Source organism: Mastacembelus armatus, chromosome 12 (assembly GCF_900324485.2).
Source record: "Mastacembelus armatus chromosome 12, fMasArm1.2, whole genome shotgun sequence".
NCBI classification, from domain to species: domain Eukaryota; kingdom Metazoa; phylum Chordata; class Actinopteri; order Synbranchiformes; family Mastacembelidae; genus Mastacembelus; species Mastacembelus armatus.
In genome coordinates this window covers 9,072,258-9,095,477 of record NC_046644.1, presented here as the reverse complement: position 1 = coordinate 9,095,477, position 23,220 = coordinate 9,072,258, and the positions used below count along the sequence as shown (strand labels likewise).

Sequence of the window (23,220 nt, the reverse complement as noted above, 5' to 3'; positions counted from 1 at the left end):
AAGCAGGGTTTTCTTTGTATTGCTATTGTTCACCTTCACTCTGGCTCTGTAACTGCCGATTGCATCTATTTGAAATATGGTCCACTAGGTTTTCACTTTAGGGCAGCATATTTCATCAAGTCTCCGAGGACTTTATGGAAAGAAAAACAGAAACACCACTGAAGGACACAGGCATTACAAACAAAATACATCTAACTCATAACTGAACATCTAACTGAACTGAATTTGCAAAAAAACACAGTAAATTACATTTTGAAAGGAATTGATGCAAACATGAAACAAATGCAATATATCTATATAGGATTTTAATCATTTTGGTTTAGTGTATTAGCATAACATTTGCTAATTAACACTAAGCACAAAGCTGCTGAGACTGGCAAGGAGATCATTAATTTTGTTGGTATTTGGTGCTAGAATGTGCACCAAACACTCACATGCCAAATGTGGGCATTTCTATATTATATATATATATATATATATATGTATACTATATATTCTATATAATATATTGCATACTGCACATGCCTGGAACATGTAGCTTGTAAATAATACAAACTGAGCTGAAACAGCCCAAGGTGATTCTTTCAGACTGTGGCATATGTACACAATATGTACAATAATCTTATTTTTTAAGCGTTAGGGAGCGCTAGGAAAAGTCTGCAGTGGTGAATGGGTGGAGGATGTAAGATGGGTCAAACAGACATTAAATAGATGGTGCTTTTGATTAAATTAGAGATTTTCCCTTGTGGTCAGACAATCATAGTTAGTTTTTTTATGACTTCACTCCAAATAGGCTTCTGTGTAGAGAATATAATACAAGAGCAACTGAAGATGTGATGGTGTTTGTGCAGCAGCCGCCTTATACACACAAATCCGTGTGTACCCGTTCCTCTATCAGGGATGACAGATTGAAGAGGTGGAGCTTAAACTACCCAGTCTGACCCTGGCAACCACATCATGGTGATGCAACAGTATACGTGTGTATGTGTGTAAGACCTACCTGATAACTCATTGGTGGCTTGCGGTTTAAGATGTACCCAGGACCCGATTAATGGTTTTCACTTTTGATTTTTTTTTTTCTGTTTATTTATATCCACAACAATTTGCAATAACAATCACACAAGCGTGCGTGCGCACACACACACACACACACATTATGACACTGCATTTAAAATGAGGATGATGACTAACTGTCCTGCTCCTTCCAAATACTGCTGTCACATCCTGTAAATACGAGTGTACCATCTGTCCTCCCAGCTCTGTCTCTCTGCCTGGCTGCTGCTGCTGCTTCTCAGCTGAGCTCCTGAGTGAGCAACAGCGATCGCCAGAGATGATCTATTTTTCAAGAGCTCCTCTGAAGTCTGGGCAAAATGGCACTTGGAACTAAATTAAAAAATAAGAAACACCAAGTTGCAACCACTGTTGGTATTTTTCTGAGCTATGTTAAAATTTATTATATGGTTCTCGTAACATTTTGAAAACATGCTGCATAATTTACAAAATAGGCAGCCACCAGTGGAAACACGAGCATTTTCATTTGTTTTGTAAACAACTCTCACTGAAAGTGGAAAACCAGTGCGTTGTAAACATTTTTAATGTTTTTGATGTTGCCAAGGCTTTGCATCACAGCTGAAACAATGTTGTAGGCTGAATTTTTAAAGATATTTTGCATCCCTCTAATTGCCTTGTGAATAACCTGTTAATTGGTTTTACAACAGAAAAAATATCCAAAGCGCCAGTGCTAAGTTGTGACTGTGGTCACCCCTTTGGTTGTTCTTATCTGTGCTGTATCATTAGTGGATGCTGCCATTATGTTGTGATCTCTGTGCCGTTTTGTTGTTCTCTTTATGGTTTTATTTAAACTCATGTTTGCCTTGCTTGCTCAGCTCAGATTGATGCACTGTTTTAGGACTTGACATTTTCTTCTGGATTGTTGCTGTTTTGTCATAACATGTTTATAGTGAAGCCATGAAAGCAACTGAACATCTGAATCCTGCTGACACGAGTCACAACACCTGGTCTTCTTCTCTAGGCACCTTTCCTTCACTTTCCACCAGCTGCTGCTATCACACGGTGATGCCTTGCTATTTTTTAGAGCATAATGTAGTTGTCAGCAGATACAGGTGTGAGTTGCTAAAGTATGATGTGACCATATGCATGATGAAATGATACCGTTTGTTAAACGGTTCACATCCACTCCCAAAGGGGTGATAAACACCAAAGAAAAAGTTATTTCAGTAACAATATGGTGTTTATTCAAATCATTTCAGACCTTTTTTTTTTTTTTTTTTTACCTGTCCAACAGCAGTTCTGGAAAAAACAAGCCTTCTAAAAGCACATTTTCAAAATGATAGTTTTCTTTTTCAGCTGAATGCCATCACGTCAGGAGATGCCTGTCGCTACCTTTCTGAAATCAGATGTTAATATGGTCCTAACGTGCCGTGTATTGCATTTGAAAGGAAAGTTGAAGGGCTGTTTTTCTCCATGCGTGAGCCTGCAGTTAAGCCAATTTTTTTTTTTACACAAAGAGAAAAAAAAGTTTGTTTGCATATATATTTGTACTATTTCAAACTAATGTTTGTGAATATTAGATAATGGGAATGTAAGCAGTATAACCAGGCTTGCAATGTGGTGATGTGCAATGCTCTTGGATCTAGATAAACATTCATAAAATAAAAAAAAAAGGATGTTTGTTGGTAAAGTATGTTTTGGATCAACTTTGCCTCTCACCTGTGAATATCATCATTGTATAGCAGCACTGCAAAGTCCTAAGTATCTCTGTAGGTTCTGAAGGAAATTGTTGGTGGGTCAGCTAATCTGGATATAGACATGTAGTAGCTTAATCCCAGTCCCTTTCTAGTCTGTTAATCTCTCCAGTGTTGTAAATAAATACATGTCTTAAATATCACGAATTAGAGGCAAGTTTTCTATTACTTTTTCCTCCTACAGTATAACATTTCTCCACCAGTCTGGGTGTTACTCAGGTTTGGATAAGGAATGGTGTTACAGATGTAGCACTGTATAGAGGGCTAAAACCATCTCCTCACAGTCCTTTCCTAAAGCATTCAGAACTGCAGCTTTTCATCAGTTTTATGGAAAAAATGTCAGGCTTTGTCAGTGTAGATCGATTTGGGGTGGGAAGCCTATTTCTCCTTTAGAAATGCCTGGCTGTTCAAAGAGTACATACCTGGATGTGCACATCTTCAACATTTTGTAAACAGGACTGATGATAGGCTGCCATGCTGTGAAAAGAACATATGGGCAAGTGTTTACTGTATTTTTCTCTCTTTTCTTCCCACTCTGTTTGACCTTCCCCCTGCCTCTTTTTCTCCTTCCTACTGCTTTTATTACCTCTCCTTTTCTCTTTCTGTCTCTCCTCCTGTCTCCCCAGTCTACTCCGCTTCACCTGGCAGCAGGATACAACAGGGTGAGGATAGTTCAGCTGTTATTACAGCATGGAGCAGATGTTCATGCCAAGGACAAGGGGTAAGTACAAGTAAATAAGTAAATAAAGGCAATGCATTTTGAATGTGTCAGGGTGATCTTGGCTGAAGTGCAATATCTGTGCTACTAACTTCACAGTGGGCACGGGAGGTTAATAAATGATCATCTGTGCGATCCATCACTGACACATCATCTATTCCTGATCCGATCAGACAATCACTTACCAGTTGGCTCACTTTTTATTTCCAAACTTAAAAAAAGAGATTATAATTCTGATAATCTCAAATTTTGATGAATTAAATTTTGAATGAATTTGAGGCAATTGTAAGTCATGCACTTTCTGAGGTAAGTGCAGTCGCCAGTTTGAAATACGTCCACGTCCGTCAGATGAATTGTGTATATGTTCATGGTTCCCAGGGGATTAACTTTCTCTCTTTGGTGATCATCTGACTTTACCTCTAATGCCATCATGAGGTTCATATTTGTAGTTTGAGTAAAGTACTGTATGTATCATGAACCAGGGTACTTGCAATCATAAAAACACATCAAATATCTGCAAAAATAATAGCATTCCCATCAGCTGGAGTTGTACTTTGTGTTCTGATTAGCAAATGTTAGCATGCTTACACACTAAACTAAGATGGTGACGTGGTAAACGTTATTTATACCTGCTTAAGGTCAGTATGTTGGCATTGATTATGAGCATGTTACAACACTATACTGATATCTCAGCTGAAAGCACTGGTTTGTGGCTGATTTCAACTTCATATACTGTAGATTAATGCATGGTGCATCCATACTGGCATAGTTTTAGCCTTGTTACAGAATTTGTCATTGAACTGAAGTTATAAGGGTAAGAGGTCAGTTATAAGGGTAAAGGGGTAAAGCATAGGTGTTTTTAGGTCTTTATATTTCAGTTAATGTTGATTTATTGTAAAATGTTTGTTTTTTTCCTTTCCCAGTGGTCTGGTGCCTCTACATAATGCCTGTTCCTATGGACACTATGAAGTTACAGAGCTACTGCTGAAGGTAAACATATACATAAGAACACACACGCACAGTAGCTAAATATATGTAGGCAGAAATATTGACAAGCCTAATTGATATGATTATCTACTTTTCCCTTGTGTTTGTAAGAACTGACTGCTGAATTATCTTAAGTATTATCCAAAATAATAATAATCAATAGCTCCTAACAATACAGTCTTTTTCTGTTTTTTTGGGTTTTTTTTTTTTTTTTTTTTTTTTTTTTTTGTTTTTTTGTTTTTTTGTCAGCATGGAGCATGTGTTAATGCCATGGACCTGTGGCAGTTTACTCCTCTCCACGAAGCGGCGTCTAAAAATCGAGTGGAGGTCTGTTCTCTGCTGCTGAGCCACGGGGCCGACCCGACCCTGCTCAACTGCCACAGCAAGAGCTCTGTGGACATGGCACCCACTCCTGAGCTGAAGGAGAGACTTACATGTGAGTGTGGTGCTTAATTTACATAAAGTGCAGCTGCAGTGTACAGCACTGCTAAATGTGTCATGGTGCTGAATTAATGAATAGGTTGTCTTAGAAAGGGGTATATTTACACCAGTTATGTTTGGTGCAGTTGATCTGAACTTACGTGAGCTTTGAAGGACTTGACAATGTAAACATTAGTCTTGTGACAAACTGTTTCTGGATCAGAAAGAAAGGCTAATGGATATAAAGACAGAGAGATTTTCATATTCGATAAATTGTTGCACCTTTCAGCCCCACAGTTTTTCAGGGTCAAGAGGTACTTTGCATTTGTCCTCGAAAACCTGTGCTGGACAAAAGATGTATTCCATTTTCTACTGTTGGTTTTGAACATTAGTATGGGTCATACATATACTTTACATTTCCAGTGATACGATATGTTATTAGAAAGAAAGAGCACTATAATTATTTTTTAGGAACAGCAGAATTTGCTTGAGTCTACAGCCACTACAGATTCAGAAGACAAGATTAGCTTTTGTTTCTGCCAAAGCTCTCTGCAACTCTTTGAAAGTTAATTAGTGAGTCAGTGCTGCCTCTGCTACACTTGTTGCTGTATCCTTGTAATGATGCAGATCAAAACAAAAGTCAAATGCTACATGAATCATTTTAATTATATGTACAACTGCACAACAATTGTTCGTGTTAGTTTGTTTTTGATGTGGGTGTGTGGGACATTCGCTGCAGTTAAAAGGCTCATCAGTAGAACACAAATATAAATGGATAATTGACCATTTTAAAATTCTTTGGTTTTATGTCTCTACAGAGTGTGTGTCTCTACAGTATTTGTGAAAGTCTCTGTGTGTTTGATGTAACTATATATTGTCAGAGTTCAGACAAAATTTGATGTGCCAGTACCTTTTCTTTTCCCAGCAGAAATTGTTATCTGAATGGGTTTTATTGAACCTTTGATACCCTGAACTTAAAGTTCCAATTACCTTAAATACTGGTGTGGGAAACTAGTTTTCTGATAGTGGGGAAAAAAGGTGATTTTGAAGAAAATATGAGTCTAGTTTGGCAGAATGACTAAAACAAAAGTGAAAGAAGCTTAAGGTCACCTGTTTTAAGGTATAGTCTTTGACATTTTGGGTAATATTCGTATTTGTTTTCTTGCCACGAGGTTGCCAGGCAAGCAGCAGAGACATCAGTAAGTCACAGTGCCCACTGAAATGTACATTTTAACCACAATAATAAAGTACTTTAAAATCATAGTTAATAACCAGCGGATACCCACTTTTTGCTCAGAGCCAACTAGGTTTGAACCCAATAATCTAGAAGATAAAACCAGACATCTTGTCAGTTTGAATGTTTTCTCACATTTGAGGAAGGTTTCTTTGGCCAAAGCCTTTGTTGTGATGTGTACGTACTTTAATTTGTGCTTTTCTATTTTTGGATGTTGAGTATTGTGTCACATGTTACATGTGTTACTTTGTCCTAACATATTGGAAAAATGTTTGCATTAAGTGTTCTCACTTTAGCAAGTCATCCCTTGGATTTGATTATCAGCCATCTGATATTGCAGTTATATTTGACAGTAACAATTTATCAGACAAAATGCTCACTGTAAGGGTTTCTTATGTCAAGCACATTTCACTGAAATCCAGCACATATGCATACATACACATAATTCTTGAAAGTAAATTGCATTTAAGGTAGAACGGTCAATGTGTAAAGCAATTTTAATGGCAAACTCTGAATGAAAGGTGCTATATAATTAAATACTTGATTGGTTCAATTGAAGACCATAAGTGAGTGAAAATAGTTCATATTAATCCAGTATAAAGCATATATGTAAAGTGTGCCTTTAATCCAGTAGGTGTCTTGTTATCCTTTCATTGTTTTTAAACTGTTTACCACCAGGGCAAGTAAGACTAACGCTGTTTTTGCTGCACAAGATTCTGTTTCTTCTTCCTGATGTTAAATTGCTTTGTTTTAAATTGCTTTGCCTGGCCCCTGGATGTTCCATCCATCCATCCATTATCTATACCTGCTTATTCCTAATTAGGCTCACAGGGATCTGCTGGAGCCTATCCCAGCTCTCTTTGGGTGAAAGGCAGGGGTACACCCTGGACAGGTCACCAGTCCATCACAGGGCCACATAGAGACAAACAACCTCACACACTCACACTCACTCCTATGGGCAATTTAGAGTCACCAATCAACCTGACATACATGTTTTTGGACTGTGGGAGGAAACCAGAGTACCTGGAGAAAACCCACACAAGCACAGGGAGAACATGCAAACTTCACACAGAAAGGCCCCTGATGGGTTGCAAACCCATGACCTTCTTGCTGTGAGGCTCCTGCATGTTCTTTACATAAAACAGCCACAGAATAAAAAAAATCACTTTTTGGCTGAACTGCACACAGCCAAATTATGAGGAGTCTGGAGTAAAGGAAGGTCACAAACTCAAAACCTTGGGCACTACTATAATAGACTAACAAGAATGAAAAATGACTTCAAACTTCTCACTGGAATATATTGCAAAGGCATTATATTCTATGACAGTTTTGACTTTTTCATAGCAATATTGTACTGAATATGAAATAAATTTGTTTCTCATTCCTTTTGTATAAATGCCTAATTATAAATTCATGATTGCTGTTGTTCAGCCGCTAGATAGGCTGGAACAAAATTATTTTATGCAGGTTGAATGGCTTCTGACAGAAAATGGTTTGTTTTGTTATTTTTGGTCTGTAGGAGATAATCACTTGTTTCCGCTCCACATCCAGCATCATATGTTATTAGCTCACTGGTTAAAACTTTGAAATAATCTCTCTGGACTGTTCATAGGCTTTGTTGTGGTTGGGTTAGAACATGTAACTCCTGTTTTTGTACAGTTTTTCAATAAGCATAGGATAAGCCCAATCATGGGATGGCCCTGGGTGAGTTTAGATACTTTTCCGACCTCTGGGTTTGTAACCTGTCAGGATGAACTGACTTCTCGACTTATTGTGTGTGTTCAGATGAGTTTAAGGGCCACTCACTGCTTCAAGCTGCTCGAGAAGCTGACATGGCCAAGGCAAAGAAAACCCTGGCACTGGAAATCATCAACTTCAAACATCCTCACACACACGACACTGCACTGGTAAGATAAACACAAAAACACTTCGCTGTGTACGTATTGTTTACCCTTGTAACATGTTGCTAAGACATTGTATATTTGTCTGTGTGTTAGCATTGTGCAGTAGCATCTCCTCACCCCAAGAGGAAGCAGGTGACAGAGCTGCTGTTGAGGAAGGGCGCCAATGTCAATGAGAAGAATAAAGAGTGAGTATTGCTGTTGCAAAAAAGTGAGATCATTATTTATGTTTGTATGTGTAGAAATGAAATTATTAACATATACATGTGATTAAAAGGTGGTATTGGTATAATTAGACAAAAGCTGCCAAAGGTGATATTTTGTAATTAAATAATCAATAGCAGTATCAGGGTTCACCAGTTTTAATTTGGTCTCACTTGTCTGAATTATTTTGTTATGAATTTGAAAAAAAAAAAAGGTATTTAAAAAAAAAAAATCTTTTGTCAATCTGCAGTTTCATGACTCCTCTCCATGTAGCAGCAGAACGTGCTCATAATGACATTATGGAGGTACTACAGAAACATGGTGCTAAGGTAAATTAAAGCATTTTTTAGTTGTTCTTTTGTCATTGCCATGTAACTAATGCAAATGTTTACAGTTTAAAAAAAAGAGGTGTTAAACATTATTTTCTTTTCAGCCCCTCAGCATTAAAAAGCACAGGGTCTGTTTTTGTCTGCTATGCAACAGTCATACAGGGTGTATATAGTTCAGAGTAGGAGAAGCACAGCTTTTTACACATTAACAGGCCATTAAAGAGCAGAATGTAATGCAGTGGTTTTCAGTAAAAGTGGTGACTCCTCATAGTCATTACTGGGAAAATGTGCTCTCTCTTATGATAGCCATGAGTGTACTTGTTATGTAAGAATATGTCATGTGGTGGAGGTCACATGACAAAAAAATATCTAGTTTATATATAAATATTGTCTATTTATAATAAGGTGATGGATGTACTGTGGTTTGTGATGTTTTAATTTGCTAGATTAGCCAGAGATATAGCCAAGATGATATTTGTCTGTTTTGTCATAAAGACTTTCACAGTTAATTTTCCATAAAATTGTAGCATAATAAACAGTGCATCAAGGAACAAATGTAGAAACTGAAGGTGCTGTCAGGAATTAAAATGCAATGGTGTCTGTGTTTGCAGGTGAATGCACTGGACACGTTAGGTCAGACAGCCTTGCACCGTGCGGCACTAGCTGGCCACCTTCAGACCTGCAGGCTATTGCTAGGATATGGGGCAGACGCATCACTGGTGTCACTGCAGGGATTCACTGCTGCTCAAATGGGAAATGAAGCTGTTCAGCAAATACTCAGTGGTATGTTACTTGTGTGTGTGTGTGTGTGTGTGTGTGTGTGTGTAGATGGATAGGTGCTGTGTTTTGCTTGCTTTGCTTGCATCAATGGGATTAACTGGGATTGTTTTGGAGTCTGTATTGACATTTTCACACTGAAGATGCAGGTAGGTAAATACTTTTCAAGGCAGAGTGGGCAAACTCAACTGTTCAGCCTTCACTCTGTTACTGCAGTGTTTCCACAATAAAAGTGCCTTGTGGAGCTGGGAACACAGTATTAGTTTACATTCAGTGTTTCTCACCAAAATCTTTCTGTGTATCTTTGACAATGTCTGCTGTTTCCCTCAAAACCTTTGCAAATTTGATTTTGTTTATCATTTTGTAACATGCACTGTTTACATCCTCATTCATAGGTCTGTAGTCTTCTTCTTCCCTGGCTATTGCATATATATATTACTAGTGTACTCCTGTGCAAGACAAACAAATACAAAAACAGTACATTAGATTATTAAATTAACTGTGTGAATGTCTAACCAAAATACATTTACTTATTGTGCTTTTAATTATCTAAACTGACCGTAATTACAGCAAACAATGATATCTCACCAGAATTTCAACCAAGCAAATGCTGCAGTACTTTGCAATGGCCCTACGGTGATTAAAGATTTCATGTCAGAATTGTGCCATTACAAAACATTACAAAAGAAACACATGCATCAAGGCATAAAAGTAATTCTAGCTATTCAGGAAACTGTGATAATTTATGTTGATATACACTGATATGCTGAAACAAATTATGCCCACTCACAGATGAAGTGAATAATGTTGATTATCTAGTAACAATAGCCTGCGGTATATTAGACAGTAAGTGCACACTCAATGATAGAAATGGGCAGGTGTAAAGACCTGAGGTACTTTGACAAGGGTCAATTTATTATAACCAGATAACTGGGTCAGCATATCTCTAACGCTTTCAGCAGTGAATACCTACAAACGGTGGTCTGAGGAGGGACAAACCACAAACTGGCTATTCTGTGTGGTCCAAATCAACAGAAGGGCTACAGCAGAACAAGTTACAGAAAATGTTAACGATGGCTACAGGAAGAATGTATCACAGACCCTGCAGCTACAGAGTGGCCATGCTGTTGATAATGGTTTAACTCATCAGTGTAGATTTCAGGTCATGGTTTCCAGCCCTGTGATAAATACTGTATTCTATGTAAACCTATACAGAGTATTCACAACTGAGAAACTGATTACTGATTTAAAAAAAACAACAATGATGAAACAAATGAAAGAAATAATACAATTAAATTAAAATGTGGAAAATGTAAAAAAATGTAAGTTAAATTTGCCTATGACTTTTAAGTATGTGGCTGTAGACTAGTGTCTGACATACTGTAGCTGCAGCAATTTTAATTTACTATCTAAAACTGGAAAAAGAAGCCCAGTCCTGGCCCACCTTCTTGGCAAAATGCCATTGTTGTTTTCTCTTGGTTTAACCACAGCTTTGTATTCATCAGGAGAAAAACAGTGAATCATTCTCTCCTGTCTGTTTTTGTCAAGATGCAAATCCTTTCATTCCCAAAAATGTCAGAAATCTAGTAGTTTAACATTTAACACATTTTAACACTGTAGATCAGTAATTTGTTTGACATTTTCTAATGTAGGATTTCTCCCCTCCTTTACATTTATCTACAAACCAATAATTGTTTAAAATGAATTCACAATACTCATTCTACCATCATTTCCCTTCAGTTGTACATATTTGTAGCAAATAAATTTAGTTTAATAAACATTTGTAACTTTTAATTTGGCCAAAGCATGTTCGGTCTGTGTATTTTAATTCATCTCTCTGTGCTACTCTTTAGAGAACGTCCCAGTGAGAAACTCAGATGTGGATTACAGACTCCTGGAAGCCGCTAAAGCTGGAGACCTGGACACAGTCAAGGTAGTTAGGTTGCATATTGCCCACATTTTAAACTGAGTATTTGTATTACTTACAGGAAATTACAATTAAGCAGTAATATACTTTGACAAATTACATGGTGGTCCTTGTAGTCATTGTGGTCATTTTGGTAATGATAATCCAGATCCAGATATGGTATATTATATCCTTCTGCCTTCAGGGCCAGCCTGTTAGCCCAACAATTTAATAAATCATTGAAAGATTCATGTCCAAATTAATTGCAAAGGTGCAGTTAATCACATCTTTCTCAATCCTGGGAAATAATTTGCTCCGAGGGAACAGAAATCTTTTTAATTGCTTCATTAATTTTACAAAGTAATGTGCAATCTTGTCCAGATATAAAAGAAACAACTGTAGTTGTCCTTAAATTTGTAAAAACCTAATTGTTCAATCAGAAATGAATACATGACAGTAACGCACAACAGAGAGTGATGGATTACAGATGCACCCACATCTTGAATAATCTTACTCTTACCTCCAAATGTTTATTTTGAAATCAATTTGAAACAATATGTCTTGACCTTTTTGACTGCTCCTGTTGCTCTTGGGGAGTCCTGGTTGTAGGGATTGTTGTTAAACCTCAGATAGATGGTCTTTGCTCTGTGTCAGATGTGTTCTGTTATTGTTTACATTGAATTTGATAACAATTGTAAATATTTCCTACCGTACTGTACCGTCCATAGTCATCCTCTGCAACTCATTGCACTGCCTCAATTAACAGATTTGCACTGGGCCCACTCATGTTAAAAATGTAGGCGCTCATGATGCACTGTAATATGCTTCGGATAAAACCACCCACCAAATGTCAGAACCTGATAACATTCGGTGAAGTGTTGGACAGAACTGTTTGATGTCAAGTGAAACAGTGTGTCTTCTCAGACAGTAATGGGGTTATCCAGATGAAGAGGGTCTGACGTGTGATGCTTTGGCAAGTTGGCAGGGGATGGTAGCTGAACTGAAGATGAGCTCTGGTCTGGCTTTCTGTCAGTCGCTTTTTTTTTTTTTTTTTAACCTGACACTTATGCACTGGAGCTGATTCTTGTCATCTGTCCAAATGTTGAGGAGATTCAAACTGAACTTGTTAGACTGTGACTGTTAGAAAGATCATCACTTGCATCTACAGGTTAAAGATTAAGACAGATTATATCATCTTATATCAAAAGATTGTACATTATACTGTATACAATGAGAAATGGATCCTCAAGTGAGCCTATGTCATCCTGACCATACCCGATTATCTGTACATTGCTGTTCCTGGGGGTTTTGATTAGTGTGAAAACTAATTTCCACAAGCTACAGCTAGAAATATTTCTATTTTTCTTACATTTTCATTGTAAGAAAAATTCACATTCCACTCACCATGGACCAGGATACAGTTGTAAAGGTTTTGCTGCAAACACAGCTTTCATTAACAGCAGCGGCACTGTTTCACAGGTAGCTGAAGTGAGGGATAATGACTCTACATTGAGGAAGAAATCTACCAGCAGGATGGTGTGTTTTGTTTCGTGTAGAATAGGGATCCTAGAGGGTAGTACAAGGAAACATGAAATTTCTCACTTTCATTACTGAACGAAGGTGACTGGGTCTGAACTAAAAAAAAAAAAAAAAAGGCAGAAAAGTACAGCTGTTATTTTCTGTGAACAGGATGGCAGCAAGTGCCTGCCTCAGTTCAGCTGTTGTACATTTTCTTCCTCAGCTTCAGTGGTAATTAAACATTACTTGTTGCAGTTGCACCCTAAAATCCTTTTTGTAACATATTTCATTTCACAGACATATTTTTCATCACAAACCCGGATGGATGAGCAAAGGAACAGGGATACTCTCTTCTGTCTTTTTGTTTCTATTCTTGCTGTGTCAGAACATAAGAACATGGTTTTTGGTTTTTAGCCAAAGGTCACGTAAATGCTTGAACCTGCGCATCAAGGACATGGCTGCATCTGCTTTGGTTAAAGCAGAATAGAAGAAGAGTATTGGCAACATTTTTATTGCTGTACAAAATGACTGTAGCTTTTGAAATATCTCATCTGGTAATGGCATTAAATGATAAGTCAGATAAAGCAAATTTCATGCCAGTGTGTCCAAAGGTTGTGTATACCTTTCACTAAAAGCCAACAGAATGAAATCAAACATAACCTGAATTCTTGTAGATTCATTTCGAACAGTTGGCCAATATAATAAGGAAATGTCACTGAAATGCCATAACAAGCAAAGTATAACATTGATACTCATAAGAAGACTCTTCTGCTTATATAACTAAACCTGAACTATTCAAGGCAGAACAGAGATAGGTGCACTGTTCATATTTATATGGAATAAATTATGTACTTTTTATCACAGAGAAAAAATGTCTGGTTTGCTACCTGTCACTTATTTTCTTCTCATTTTTAAGAGCTTGATTATTCATCACGACTGATCTATCTTTCCCACTTGAACATAAAAAAAACTTGATGAGAAACGTCTTGCAGTGGTTGCATCTTTTAATCAAAAGTTTGTTCAGATGAAATACAGTATGTCTTAAATCTAAATAATAGAATAATGAATTGTGGCCAGTTTTGCAGACAGATTCACAGGTTTTCTCACTCTCTCTCTCTCTCTCTCTCTCTCTCCAGTCATTGTGTACGGCTCAGAATGTGAATTGTAGAGATCTGGAGGGACGACACTCCACTCCCCTTCACTTTGCTGCTGGCTACAACAGAGTGTCTGTGGTGGAGTACCTGCTGCACCACGGGGCGGATGTGCACGCTAAGGACAAAGGGTGCGACTCTTGAGTTGTGGTTACATTTAGAGCAAATATAAAAATGTCAAAACATCAGAAACTACATTAGAAAAACAATTAGAGAGAATTTGAGCCATTTTGTTTTACATTCCAAGTGTTTAAGTCCTATCCTTATTTCCAAGGGGGACTAATTTCTAAGAAACTAATACTTTGTGTGTGCGACTGATCTTTTCCATGGCAGAGGTCTGGTTCCCCTCCACAATGCCTGTTCGTACGGACACTATGAGGTGGCCGAGCTGCTGGTCAGACACGGAGCCTCAGTGAATGTGGCCGATTTGTGGAAGTTCACTCCACTCCACGAAGCTGCTGCTAAGGGCAAATACGAGATCTGCAAACTGCTGCTTAAGGTTAGACCTGCATAGTCTTTTCCTACACATAACTATTCAGCATTCAGTACCATGATTGCACACAGAGCTGAAATAGTGAGGGGATTAATCATTAGTATGTTGTAGTTGAGTCATTTTTCAAGCAATTTCCTTGTCCACATTTCTCTAGTATGACACTTACATGATTGAAGATGTTAGTTTGGGAAACTGTGATGGGCATTTCTTACTGTTTTTTGATATTTTGAGAAAATAGTTGGCAAGCTAATTGATAAATGACCTGAAGCCCTAACTGCTTATACATTTTAGCATGGATCTAATTGGGAATCAACCCTATATCAAATACAGTTTATGTAATATATATCTGGTATTTGCAGTCACTTCTTGGTGCACTAAAGGTCTGCAGGATTCAAACTTTTACATTTTATTTGTCTACTGTGTAAACATCCACCTTATCCTTTTTTAGACAGTTTCAGAGGGCAGTGTTTATAAGACAGTGCCTCTGTGAAACTCAGAAGTCTATTCTGACAGTGTTATGGTAACTAATGCAACAAATAATATGTGACTCCCTGTGTATCAGATGCAAAGAATAATGTTACTCAGTATGTACAAATTACAATTATGAAAGTATATACTCTCATACAGCAGTAGCCAGTTAACTACTATTCACCAAAAGATACTGTATGACTGTGTGAGTTTTCAGCCTGGTTACATTACAGCTATGAAAATATGTTTATGTTATGTAATACCTGATTGTCACATCTCTTTGAGTCTAAATGGGTCCTGTGAAATGTTGCAGTTTCACAGCTGAATGTGTTTTTTGTTTTTCCAGTCATAAACACCTCCAGACAGGGTTACATCACCACAGTGTCGTTGCCATTTGGGGCAGTATAAATTATTATTAGATCAGCACTGTTTAATTCACACAAGACTCACATGAACACACACAGCAAACCATACACACCAGCTGGGAATGATGCTGCTTCAAGAGATAATTAAGAATTCACTTACTGTCATTGCACTGTGATGTTAGGAGTAGTCTGTAGTGGATGCATTTAGTAAGGTAAAACAATAGGAGGAGACAAGGTGAAAATCAAGTACGGCATGCAACAGTTTACAGCAGCAATAACTGAGAGCTGCAGTAGATGATGTGTGTGGATGTCAAGTATGGTGCAGTAGAGTTGCTGGATGGCAGTCATGGCTGAACGCAGTGGGCAGTATGGGGGCAGTGTTAGGGAAAGCAACCACTCTGGGAGGGAAAGTGTTTCTAAGTCTTGAGCGTGTGGATATACACGGCTCTACATCGCTTCACAGAGAGCTGGGGAACAAACATGCAGTGGCTGGTGGGGGGTGAGTCCTTCGAAATGTGAAGTGAGTCCCCAGAGGCAGTGAGTGCTGTAAATAATACTGTAATGCTGGCAGTGCCAGTGATTTAATCAGTAAATCTACAGCAATTCAGATAACATTTAATTAAGTCATTTATCACTGGACCCAGCTTCTCAAATGTGAGAATTTTCTGCTTCCTTGTGTTACCTGATTGTTAATTAGATATCTTTGTGTTGTGGGCTCTTGGTCAGACAAAACAGCCAATTAAGAAATGTCACTTCTGGCTCTAAGAAAATGTGATGAACAGTTTTCATTATTTTTGAACATTTTTAAAAACAAAACAACTGAAAACCGTTCAGATTCATGTATAATGAAAATATTCATTATTTGGAGTGACTGTCGGCACCATGTTATGCAATCTACAGATGATTGAATAGTACTGCTCTAAAAGCTCTGAGTGTGATGTTTTCACATTTCTCCTCAGGAGGTAAAGTGTTTGCTGTCCCTCTTTTAACTGTGATTAGTGATTTGAACACCTCTTTCATTTCTGGAGGATGTTCTTTCCTGATGTTCACCTTACATGGTGGTCTGAGTGGTAGGCAGGGCAGCACCAAACCGGGCTCTGAATTTGTTCTGTGTTGACCAATTGTTATTAGACAGTCACATCATAAGTTGTTGAAATCAGTTGAACACAGACTTGGAGTTGTTAGCAAGTGTGCAGGCACATTTTAAGAAAAAAAGAAGACAAGGTTTCATAATGCAGCCCTCAGTTTTCCAAGCCTGACAGTCGGTCTGTACTCTAAGAAGGTCCTGGGTTCACAACCCTTTCTGTGCCTTCCTGTGTGGAGTTTTCATGTTCTCTCTGTGCTTGTGTGGGTTTTCTCCAGGTACTCTGGTTTCCTCCCACAGTCCAAAAACATGTATGTCAGGTTGATTGGTGACTCTAAATTGCCCATAGGAGTGAGTGTGAGTGTGTGAGGGTGTTTGTCTCTATGTGGCCCTGTGATGGACTGGTGACCTGTCCAGGGTGTACCCCTGCCTTTCACCCAAAGAGAGCTGGGATAGGCTACAGCAGGTCCCTGTGACCCTGGTTAAGGAATAAGCAGGTATAGATGATGGATGGATGGATGGATGGATGTTTAGTTGCTAAAATAACAATCTGAAATGATATATTTTAAATGTCATGCATGAAAGTCAAATGAAATGCTACCCTCTCATGGATGTGATTGTCCTATTTGCTGTGTAGTCAACAGTGTTAGCACTGGACTAATGCAGATGGCATACACATTAAGAAAAAACCTAAATAAATAAGTGGAGAAACAGAAGTAATGAGGTCAGCGAATGATTTGGTGAATGTAAAAATCTTGTGAACATATGTTATGGCCTTTGCAGGCACTCAAGCCAGTTGAGCACCTTTGGGAGATGTTGGACCATCGTCAACATTAAAACAACATTAAAACATCAATTGGGGAAATATTTTATATCTTCGGTGTTGATCCCTTCAGCAGAGTGTTCCACAGCTGGTAAATCCATGTAAAAGAGCAATGAAGCTGGTCTGGAGGCTTGTGGTGGTCCACCAAATTACTTTGATTCTTTGTGGTGATTTTACCTGTAAGTAGACACACATCTGTAGTTGCTGACTTGAGGCAAGTGGGTTCCCATATGTTAATCCACGGGGAAGATGTTTTGTCCAGGGGGCAGGGTGATTTTATATGTGTTGATCTTTATCGGATTTCGTCTTTAAACAGCCTTGACCAATTTTGTTTGAAGGTGTCCTAATTCTATTTATTTTTCTAAGTTCTTGTTGTAGTTCTTCTGTTGTTGTGTGGAATGGATGTATTGTGGTTGAAGGACTTTTAGCCTTGTCATTAATCATATCATTCAATTTGCAGTAGCTTATTTTGAATAAACCAGTTGCAACATATTCCTGAAGGATAGTGTGTGAGCCATGTGTGGTCTCATGTCCAGATAACTTCTAGTCAGTGCTACCGAAACAGTCTTAGAGTTCACAGACGATAACTCCCTCAGGCCTGACTTTCACTCTGCTCATGGCTGGTTTGGATCTTGCAGTGAGGGGTCAGAAGGTAGGGGTTACAGAGTCAGGAGATTGATTGTCCAGGTTGGTGCAAGTTTACGCTTTTCCAGTTGGAGATTTCACACACAGGTGAATTTTGTGGAGGATTTTAAGCTTGTCATTGCGAATTCTTGTGTACACGTGGCTGTGCCCTCATTTCCCCCTTTAAACACATGCCTACACAAGCAACACTTTGGTTTTAATCTGCTGTGGCCTCGGGATACAGCTGTTCTCTCTTTTTGAATAAACTACTGTAGAGTTCAGCAGTAGGCTTTCATTTGTTTGTTGTCAACCTTCTCTTGTGCCTCCTTGTGTTAGATTTGTGCTCAAAATAATACTGCCGATCCTCCCATACTGTGTAAGGATCTTGTGAGATACACAGAATTCATATTAGCATTTCCTTTGTTAGGGAAGGAATGTGAGAACATAATTCATTTCTCCTCAGTTAAAGTGGAATTTGTCTTGTTAACACTAAGCACGAAAAGCGTGAACTCGGCTGACTAATGACTGGGTGCGATGTATCATCATCTTGCAGGAGACTGTCAATCAAGTCGTGTGTTCAGAGGTCCTGTTGGTGAAATTTGAGCTTATGTACTGTAGCTGGCTTTTGTTATGGTGGCTTAAATGGAAAATCTGTCGTGAGTTGAATGCAGACTAACAATTATTTATTTATATATAAACATCCCCAATTATTTCTATTGTAATGTTCCTGGATCGAGAATAAATTACAGTGAGGCTGTGATTACAACAGCAGCAAAGACATGATAGAAATTCAGTAGTAGGACAGAAAAATCCATGGATATGTTCAAAAGGACGAACGCAGCCATGACAGATATTTAATGGACATTTTCAGGCCAGCGGGGGATACTCAGGGGAGTGGTCCCACAGCATCTAATTTTAATGAGCGGATTTCAAAACTTACAATGAAATGACAGGTTAAATCATCACCTAGCAGACAGCTGAATGATGAAAATGTCTGCCCCCCTCCACAAATCTCCAGGGAATGTGGTGTTTTCCACTCCACTGGATATCCTGTCCTTACCTCTCCACCTCCTCCTGTCTATCCCTCTCTTCTGTTCTCTGGTGAATTACCTCCATCTTTTTCTCACTCATCACTTGTCATTTTCTTTTTCTTGTTGGTGAGAAACACTTCCTCTGGTTTTCAGACAATAACAGGGTTTTGACAATGATATATTTTTGATTAGTCAGTGATAGCTATTGTTTTGTTCCAATATTCAGTGTTGGTATTACTTACGTTTTTTCATGATACTTCAGAGGCAGAACAATAAGATGAATTCACTTCTGTTAAAATGGTCTTGATTAGAGCTGTTGGTGTACAAGGACACATGGGGAGATATTTCTTTAAAATACGGCATTTGTATTTCTCACACTCGTTCTCTGTCTTTCAATCCTTTGCATCATCCTCCTCTCTCCAGCACGGAGCGGACCCCACTAAGAAGAACCGAGACGGGAACACTCCTCTGGACCTGGTGAAGGACGGGGACACTGACATCCAGGACCTGCTGAGGGGAGACGCTGCGCTGCTGGATGCTGCTAAGAAAGGCTGCCTGGCCAGGGTGCAGAAGTTATGCAGTCCTGACAACATAAACTGCCGCGATACACAGGGACGCAACTCCACCCCGCTGCACCTTGCAGGTAATGTCCAAGCAGAAACACAATTTCATCAACAAACACTTCTAATGAATGAAAGATAAAGCTAGAGGTTCTCATCATGCAGTGCCTTTAAAGTTATGGGCAGGCTAATTAATTAAAAGAAAACTTAGACATTTTAGGAAATGCCTGTATTACCAATAAACTATAAAACACTAGGAGCTGTAAGTGATGACCTTGGTTCTTATAGAAACTTCATGCAGTTTTACAATCTTGATAGCAGAGATAATGGTGCACGTACACACACATACTTATGTATTTATTCAGTATCTGTAATCATGATAACATCAGCTTCAGTGATAAGAGATGCACCATGCTGCTACAGAATCTCACAAACAATCCAGAAGCTGTGCTGATATGCACACCAATGTTTTTTAGATAAAAAAAACAGCTTCCTTTATGTTAGTGGGAAGCACGGTGGTCGTCATGAAGTGGATCTTTCTTTCTTGCAGTGTCTTCTCTTTAGACTGTCTAGTTATAAAGAATTTCATGACCAGACTGAGGTTTTATATGATGACAAAGCATATCTTGGAAAGCAAAAGAAAATGTTCTGCAGCATCACTTCTAAAGTAAAGAAACTTTAAAAAGCTGTGCATTTTTCTAAAGGATCTGACCATCTCGACACACACCCACACACCCCCTTCCTTCATACACTTGCTTGTAAAATGAAAAGATGATTATATCCTGTCACGCTGCAGTAGATGTAGGCAGACGTGTTGTTTTCTTTGTGTTTCGTTCCTTCTCTCTCATTACCTGACTACATTTTCGATTCTCTTTTCCTTTTTGTATTGGCCTTCTCCATGCCGCTCTCCAGCTGGCTATAATAACTTGGAGGTAGCAGAGTATCTGTTGGAACATGGAGCAGATGTGAATGCACAGGACAAAGGAGGGCTGATACCTTTACACAATGCTGCTTCATACGGAGTAAGATACACAGACACACAGACACGCGGCAAAAATAACTTGAGTTAAGAGGTCTAGGTGCTCATATACTGCTTTAAACCAGTAATTTCTATACAGGAAGAGTATAAACTCTATAATTTAGTGTAATGATGAACCTATAAGTCAATTTAATGTACAGTGCCCTCCACAATTATTGGCACCCCTGATTAAGATTGGATTTAAGCTTCTAATAAATTAATTTTCTTTTTAAAAATAGAACCAAAATTCAGAAAAAAAAGAGAAAAATCCAACCTTCAATTGAAGGACAATTATTCAGCAAAAAACAAAAATAACATTAGCAAATAATTGACTTTATATGAAATCATGTGTGCCACAATTATCAGCACTCTTGATCTTAATACTTCGTCCAACCCCCTTTTGCCAACCAGACAGCACTTAATCTCCTCTAACATCTCACAAGGTTGGAGAATACAGAGAGAGGGATCTTTAACCATTCCTCTTTGCACAATCTTTCCAGATCATCCAAGGTCCGGGGTCCTCTCTTATGCACTCTCCTTTTCAGTTCACCCCATAGGTTTTCAATCGAGTTGAGGTCTGGGGACTGAGATGGCCATTGGAGGAGCTTGATTTTGTGTCTGCTGAACCATTTTTTAGTAGATTTTGCCACATGTTTTGGGTCATTATCCTGCTGAAAGACCCAATAACGACCAATTTTACCACATCATAATCGGGGGTGCCAATAATTGTGGAAGGCACTGTATACACACACATGACAAAAATGTCAAAAACCACTGGTTTTCCTATATGTGGATTTTCAGTTAATTTTTAATTGCAGTTTGACAATAACAGCTTGGGTTCTGGTAAATGGCCTTTTTTATGATTTTTCTCATACATTTTAAAGCCTAAAGAAATAGTCACACAGAAGCCAGATTTAATTTGGTTTCATATGTTGGCCATGTCAGCAAGGCTGATAAGAAAGGAGATAAGAAAGAAACAGATGTTTGTGGTTTTTCTTTTTAAATGGAAGATGTATGTAATTTAGTCTTTATCTGAAGTGTTTGGTGTCACATGCTGATTACAGTCTGCTAGTGAAATAGTCATTAAACATGTCTGAATGAAAGCTCGCCGAGCTGTTTTGGAGACACATACACACGCTTTAACATCACCCATTGTTACTTAGAAGCAAGTGACAGTACATGATGTTTGAGGCTAAGACAAGAGCTGTAGACAAGCAATGATAAAAAGGAAGGAGGGAAGGATCCGAGGGAAAACGAATCATGATGGAATAAATAATTCACCCAATTTCTGTTCCAGAGAATGAAACATATTTTTTGTAATGATGATTTTTAACACACCTGCTCTTGTTAAATGCTTTTATAGTTGCTGTTTGTTTTTCATCATCTCACGACCTCCTCTCATTTTGCTTCTGTCCGCTTTCATCTTTTATCTTACATTCCTGTCTGTGTCCATCATTACCTCCTCCTCACTCTTCCTCGCCTTCAACTCTGCCTCCTCTCCTCTGTCTAGCATGTGGACATAGCTGCCCTCCTTATCAAATACAACACATGCGTCAACGCCACAGACAAGTGGGCATTTACTCCCCTCCACGAAGCTGCTCAGAAGGGGCGGACTCAGCTCTGCGCTCTTCTATTGGCCCATGGTGCCGATCCCACCATGAAGAACCAGGAGGGACAGACGCCACTGGACTTAGCAACGGTACACTTTCTTAGAGATCTTGGACACCATCTGTCCTCATTTTTTCATCTTACAAGCCTCACATGTGTTATGAGTTGGCACTTGGCAGGCTGTGGTTAACTATTCTGGTCTGGACACTGGGACTCTGAGGAAAGTTTGGTTGTATTTAGATGATGTAATAGGCTGCCTACTAATGATGCTTCCTAGTCTTCCTCAGTTGAATGACATAGTTTGAGAGAAAACAATGCAGGAGTGCAGATGAGGTCCACATGAAGTCAAGAGTATCCTGTCTAACATTAACTGTCTGTTCTACTTATGGAACAAAAACATATTGATATGTTCTGTCTCATTGTGAGTAAATACCTGCTGTGTTAGTTTAGTTCTAACAAAATATCCCAAAGCAGAGACCTCTGCCCACCATTCATTTATAACAGGCTTTGTTCTACATCCTGACTGTTACTTACTTGATGCTAACAGCAAAAACAAACCTTATATGTGCCACGTTCATCCTGATGTAACATCCTAGAAATGACAACAAATATGGCCTGCTTTGTTGTACAGCTTGCACTTAGCTGCTCTGGGTCAGAGAGTATGGTACTGTCGCTAGCAGGGATTATGTTGGGGAAAAAAGAGCATTTAACCCATTCATCTGCTGGTGTTGTAAGTTACTAGCAAACATGAGAGATGACTTTCATTTATTTATCCAGATTATTTCAGTTCTCAACTAAATGCAAAACTATATGGAAAAAGTACAAGCAAAAAGTTTTAAGTATATTCATCAAATTTTAGAGTGTACTTCAACTACAACATCTGTCTATATCTTTTCTCTTCATCTCTTTTTCTGTCACAGGCGGATGACATCAGAGCATTGCTGATTGATGCCATGCCACCAGATGCCCTGCCAAGCTGTTTAAAACCACAGGCTACTGTGGTAAACGTCCTCACATTTTAATACAAGTACTGCATAGACAGAGAGCTTCAGGCTGAAACGTATCCTGTGGTGGCCACATGATGTGTGTCCTGTGGGAAGAAGAAATTAGAAAAGGCAACATTTCCTGAGAAAGTTGTGCTGACAAGTTCACTTTTTAAAATGACCATTTTTTTTTTGTATGCAAGATGTTAAATGGAAATTACATTTAGTTTATAGCACATACTTGTAAAGTAGT

General features: G+C 38.5%; 1 protein-coding gene across 1 annotated transcript in view; it reads left to right on the top strand.

The window, feature by feature from the left end:
* The window catches only part of LOC113124523 (poly [ADP-ribose] polymerase tankyrase-1-like), a 69,833-nt gene that overhangs the window by 36,821 nt on the left and 9,792 nt on the right, over nt 1–23,220 (top strand). The window contains exons 8-21 of the mRNA XM_026297477.1: nt 3,392–3,486; nt 4,407–4,473; nt 4,720–4,906; nt 7,910–8,031; nt 8,122–8,213; nt 8,480–8,558; nt 9,170–9,341; nt 11,189–11,268; nt 13,896–14,041; nt 14,244–14,409; nt 19,222–19,441; nt 20,271–20,380; nt 21,887–22,075; nt 22,905–22,985. Of these exons, the coding sequence (XP_026153262.1) occupies nt 3,392–3,486; nt 4,407–4,473; nt 4,720–4,906; nt 7,910–8,031; nt 8,122–8,213; nt 8,480–8,558; nt 9,170–9,341; nt 11,189–11,268; nt 13,896–14,041; nt 14,244–14,409; nt 19,222–19,441; nt 20,271–20,380; nt 21,887–22,075; nt 22,905–22,985 (1,806 nt within the window). The remainder of the gene's footprint in view (nt 1–3,391; nt 3,487–4,406; nt 4,474–4,719; nt 4,907–7,909; nt 8,032–8,121; nt 8,214–8,479; nt 8,559–9,169; nt 9,342–11,188; nt 11,269–13,895; nt 14,042–14,243; nt 14,410–19,221; nt 19,442–20,270; nt 20,381–21,886; nt 22,076–22,904; nt 22,986–23,220) is intronic.